Source organism: Sphaeroforma arctica (genome assembly GCF_001186125.1).
Source record: "Sphaeroforma arctica JP610 unplaced genomic scaffold supercont1.1185, whole genome shotgun sequence".
Taxonomy (NCBI): domain Eukaryota; class Ichthyosporea; order Ichthyophonida; genus Sphaeroforma; species Sphaeroforma arctica.
The window spans coordinates 15,492-18,561 of NW_014039373.1; the positions used below are offsets into that span (position 1 = coordinate 15,492).

Genomic DNA, 3,070 nt, shown 5'->3' on the forward strand with positions numbered 1-3,070 from the left:
ATATATATGTATGTATGTATATATATATCTATATATCGTGTTGATATTGCTACTACTTCATTGGTTGATTATCCTTGAATGTAAGGGTAGGGTACTGTTAACTTTATCTCCGTCTACAATATGGGCTTGTCACCCAATATTCAGTACGTGTCATATTTTACACGAGAAGTTCTTGTCTTCCATATATCGGATTCGCTTTTATAAAATTCATCTTCACCTTTATCTCTCTCGACAGGAGCCCGAGGCCGCAAAGTTTGCATAAATCTTCGAGCTCCAAACTGGGAGTGGAACGTCAGTACTCATCGCCACTACTGCTGCCGAAATTAAAAAAGAATTTTTCACTCAGTAACTTAGGGTAAGTACACGGCTCGTCATGCGGATTGTACCATCTAGCAGCCACGAGTGTTGGTTTTTGGGATAGTACTGGTTCATATTCAGCAACCGTCTTCAAGTGCGATGCCTGCATACGACTTCCACACTAATTGGAGTGCTCAATTGCAACACGCGAGTGTGACATCTCGCGCCATAACCGCACCTGTCTGGTTTTGGCACACGCTTCAAAGTGGTGAGCTTGAAGTATGTATTGCAAACTGTGTGTTTTGTAGTTGGTCATTGCGCCATGTTGATTCTTTTGATCAGCCATTAGATATCTCACGACTGTCTGCAAGTGTGTACGGAATTTGTTGCTTGTTTTACTATTACATCTATACAAACATCTCGCAGTGGACCTATTGTGGACTTCTCTATACTACACTCCGACTCGAGGTCGTATGAAGGCATGCTATTGCTGGACATACACATTCTAAGCCAGTCGCCACACTTCTCCCTGTTCTGCAGAAGTCGACTGAACAGATCGCACTCGGAACGAAATCTGGAAAGCAATTACCAGAGCGCCAAGAGGAAGGAGAATGCGTCGCATACCAATCTGCCGTCTCTGAACAAGCACGAGAGTGAAACCTCCACCACCAGTTTAAATACCCATCCGAGTACTCCCTCAGCGCCACTCAAAGAACACCTGTACAACCTGGCGACCTTTACGAAGGCCATATTCTCCCGTAAGTACAGACGAGTGGTGACTGGTGTGCTTGGAAAGTTGGTGGTGTAAAAGCAACAAACATTCTCTGGGCAGGATAATCGTATGACCGTTGCAGTGTGGAGTTCCATACACAATTTTTTGGCCCGAATGTATCGATGTTATACTATTTTGAGTAGAGTCATATTACTAAAGTTCTGCTACTTCTTTATGTACAGGACACAAAGAGTCGGCTTGTGACGTTATCACGACGCTGGCCTCCGAACCAGGGTTCCATTTTGACATATCACAGTTTACCCAGATCAAGCAAATTGGAAGCGGAGCATATGGTCGAGTTATACTTTGTCGACACTCATTAACGAATAAGAAGGTGTATATCAATTCGATACTTAAAAAGTGAACACATACAAACACACACAAACATACACACACACATATATATATATATTTGTGTGTGTGTGTGTGTGTGTGTGTTTATGTATATATATACATATACATATATATATATATATATGTGTGTGTGTGTGTGTGAATGTGTGTGTGTGTATATGTACATATATATATATATATATATATATATACGTGTATATGTTTGTGTGTGTATAGTCTTTGGAATGGTGCACACTTGATTCTGCATTGTTGAAAGACTAAACATTTGATCTCGGCTCGTCGGCAGATATCATTACGTGATTCAAATGTATATCGCTACACGTAAGTGCATTTTGAGTACACAAGATTACATAATCGTTATCATGTTTTATATTTCTGGTAGACTTATTTCTCATTGAATATAGAGGCTTAGCACGAATTTGCTTCTGTATCTCTGCTTGAGTTTGGCATTCAAGTCATTTTATGTTTATTCTTGGTACTGATGTCGACTTTCTATTTTCATATCGCCTCCGCCTTAAATATTTATACAGGTCGTGCTGAAAGTTGTAGATAAGAGCGTCATCAACGGAAAGCATTTGAAGCACTTGTTGGTAAGTACACGTTTACTAGCCTGCATCATGTTATGCAATATAGCTTAGTGGAAGTTCTAGCAGATTCACTTTTTTTAACCATTAGTCTCGTCCTTCCATTTATCTTGATTTGACATGGTACAGAACGTTTAAGGGCAAGCGTATTTGATGTCATGCGATTCAGTGCGGAATACACCAGTGAACTCAACTACACGCGCTCCAATGCAACCCACTGCTGAGTCTTCATATCGATACACATTTACCTACAACAACAAATCAATCCTGCCCTTCGCTTCCCAGGATGAGAAAGAGACGATGAAGGAAATATCCGTACACAGCGCACCTTTCTGCGTAAAGACCATCGCAGCCTTTCAGGACAGCACTTACTTCTACTTTGTCATGGAGCATGTGCCGGGGGGGGAGATTTTTGCACACTTACAGGCGGCGCCCAATCACCGATTTGGAGATAAGCGCGCGAGGTTTTATATCTGCGAAGTTATCTTGGCGCTGAGACACCTACACGAGCAAGGGGGTGTGGTGTATAGGTATGTGTAAACCAAGTTTACATCCGGAGAAAAACCCCACGGTCCAATGACCCGAAGGACTGTGATGTGCGGTTATTCTGGAGTGGTTCTGCCTGATCACACACTCGATGTGCGTATACCACTGTGAAGTGAAGCCGCTGCGTCTGTGATTATATATTGTGTGACATTATTCGCCGTTTGTTCCATCAACTGGTCAGTAAATTCCTATCTGTATGTCTTCATCACTACACTCCAACAGAGACATCAAACCCGAAAATCTACTAGTAGATAGTAAGGGGCACGTTAAGCTGATCGATTTCGGTTTCGCAAAGAAGCTCGGCATTGTGGAGAAGACATTTACAATTTGTGGTACACCTGACTATCTCGCACCAGAAATGATCCAGGTATGTTTTAGTCTATATATAGATTATCCATAGACATACATAGATAAACACACATATATATATATATATGCACACACACACACACATACACACACACATATATATATATATATATATATATATGTGTGTGTGTGTGTGTGTGTGTGTGTG

General features: G+C 41.3%; 1 protein-coding gene across 1 annotated transcript in view; it reads left to right on the plus strand.

Moving 5' to 3' along the window:
• Positions 1 to 2,214: 2,214 nt before the first annotated feature.
• Positions 2,215 to 3,070, plus strand: part of SARC_10254 (AGC/PKA protein kinase) — a gene marked incomplete at both ends in the record, with an annotated part of 2,437 nt that continues 1,581 nt past the window's right edge. The window contains 2 exons of the mRNA XM_014295711.1: positions 2,215 to 2,537; positions 2,776 to 2,920. Coding sequence (XP_014151186.1) covers positions 2,215 to 2,537; positions 2,776 to 2,920 — 468 coding nt within the window. The remainder of the gene's footprint in view (positions 2,538 to 2,775; positions 2,921 to 3,070) is intronic.